This window comes from Chaetodon auriga, chromosome 14 (assembly GCF_051107435.1).
Source record: "Chaetodon auriga isolate fChaAug3 chromosome 14, fChaAug3.hap1, whole genome shotgun sequence".
Classification (NCBI taxonomy): domain Eukaryota; kingdom Metazoa; phylum Chordata; class Actinopteri; order Chaetodontiformes; family Chaetodontidae; genus Chaetodon; species Chaetodon auriga.
In genome coordinates, this window is record NC_135087.1 from 8,782,741 (window position 1) to 8,784,644 (window position 1,904).

Below are 1,904 nucleotides of genomic sequence, written 5' to 3' on the forward strand. Positions count from 1 at the left end.
AGATTTGTCGTAAGTAATTAGTATAATTTTCTTATTTTTATGGTAATCACGGGTGTAATGCAGGAAGGTTGATGTTCACCTTTATACACAATTAACAGCCCATTTTGCAGCGACCAATCACAGCCTACGAAGGTTCAGGCACCTCCAATCAGCTTTCATGCTGCAGCTTGAGCCCCCGCCCTCTGTTACAGTATTAATTTGGCTGGCAGACAAGCTGAAGATTTACTGCAGGGAGAGCGGCGGTACTCTGACAGTCTCATACTGACCTGGACCAGTAACACTTGCAAAAATGGTTGATGCTTTCTGTGCTACATGGAAACTGGTGGACAGCCAGAACTTTGATGACTACATGAAGGCACTTGGTGAGCAAGTTTAATTAGTTTTTGTGTAGTTTTTCTGCTTGTTAATTGTAGTGTGAGCATGGTTGTGTGCTGTGGGCTGCACTTACTCTGCAGTTGTGTTTTCACTTCTGTGCAGAGAAGAAGTAAAATAAATAGCTTGTGGATATCATAATGCATGACTAAATGCACCATCTTTTGGACAGGTGTTGGTTTTGCCACAAGACAAGTGGGCAACGTGACCAAACCAACAATAGTGATCAGCCGGGATGGGGACAAAGTGGTGGTGAAAACCCTGAGCACCTTCAAGAACACTGAGATCTCCTCCAAGCTGGGAGAGGAGTTTGATGAGACCACAGCTGATGACCGGCATGTCAAAGTAAGCTGAGTAAAAGTCAGCGTATAATCTGACATGTTGACATGTGCTCTGGGTGGAGGATGACCTGACCTGGTTGATATCATACTGTGCTTGTACTTGCAGTCCACCTTATCCATGGAGGGAGACAAACTGGTGCATGTGCAGAAGTGGGACGGGAAGGAGACCAAATTAGTCAGAGAAATCAAGGATGGGAAGATGGTGATGGTAAGATTAAGTAACACATAGCTTGACGTGAACCCCTTCAGTGACAAGTGAAATCTTTCTGTGCCATCATTGTGGTTACATTTATGGGTTTATGGAGCCATTTCATCCATAAACAAAGTTACCTGTTATGTAATGCTCTTTGAACTGCTTTGTTGTGGCATACAAATTAACTTGCCTCATGCTTTTGCAATGATGCAATAACTGATATCATATCATCCAAATGGATTGAAGAAAACTTGCTTTACATCCAGTGTGCATGATTTCTAGACGCTGCATTAAAATCCCAGCTCAGTGTTGACTGCCCTCATGTAACACAGCCTGTCTTTTGCTTCCTCTCTTCTCACAGACTTTGACTTTTGAGGGAGTCCAGGCAGTCCGCACATATGAGAAAGCCTAACCTGCTTTACCATCCACTTGAATGAGCAAATCACCCTTGCACTGCAACAAGGTGTTCTCCTATTTTTTTTTTTTTTTTAACAAAATGTTTTTACAATATCCAGTGATTTGCACTTGATTTGTTGTTGTAACATGAGATAAATATTTTGGGAAATCTTTTTGTAAGATCTTTTGTAAGAAATTCAGACTGTGAAGGGCCAAAACTGTTCAAAAAGGGAAAAATAAAGTGCTGGACTAAACTTTCTCAACGTCTCAGACTTTTCAGTCGGTATTTGAAAGTCTCAAGAGCTCCGTCAATACCACTTCATCTCAGCTTTTTTTTCATGCAATTTTGAATGAAGCCCCGCATTTCTTTTCAAATACATCAACCTAAGTCGTGGGAACAGTGCTCTCCCTGTGATGGGTCGGTTCCAGGTGACAGCTGCAGGGTGACGGTGCAGGCCAGAGCCGGCCGTGCAGCAGCAGCAGCCAGTGTGACCATTGAACTCATGGGAATGAGTGTCCTGTAGTAACCCGCAGATGGTCAGAGAAGAGCAGGAGGGGGGTGGAGGGGGCGGTGATGTCACCGGCCTCGGGATAATCCGGTG

General features: G+C 43.8%; 1 protein-coding gene across 1 annotated transcript; it reads left to right on the top strand.

Moving 5' to 3' along the window:
- Positions 1-221: 221 nt before the first annotated feature.
- Positions 222-1,560, top strand: fabp7a (fatty acid binding protein 7, brain, a). Its single transcript, XM_076748451.1, has 4 exons — positions 222-362; positions 545-717; positions 820-921; positions 1,268-1,560. The coding sequence occupies exons 1-4, from the start codon at positions 290-292 to the stop codon at positions 1,316-1,318; spliced, it is 399 nt and encodes a 132-aa protein (XP_076604566.1). The 5' UTR covers positions 222-289; the 3' UTR covers positions 1,319-1,560.
- Positions 1,561-1,904: the final 344 nt, after the last annotated feature.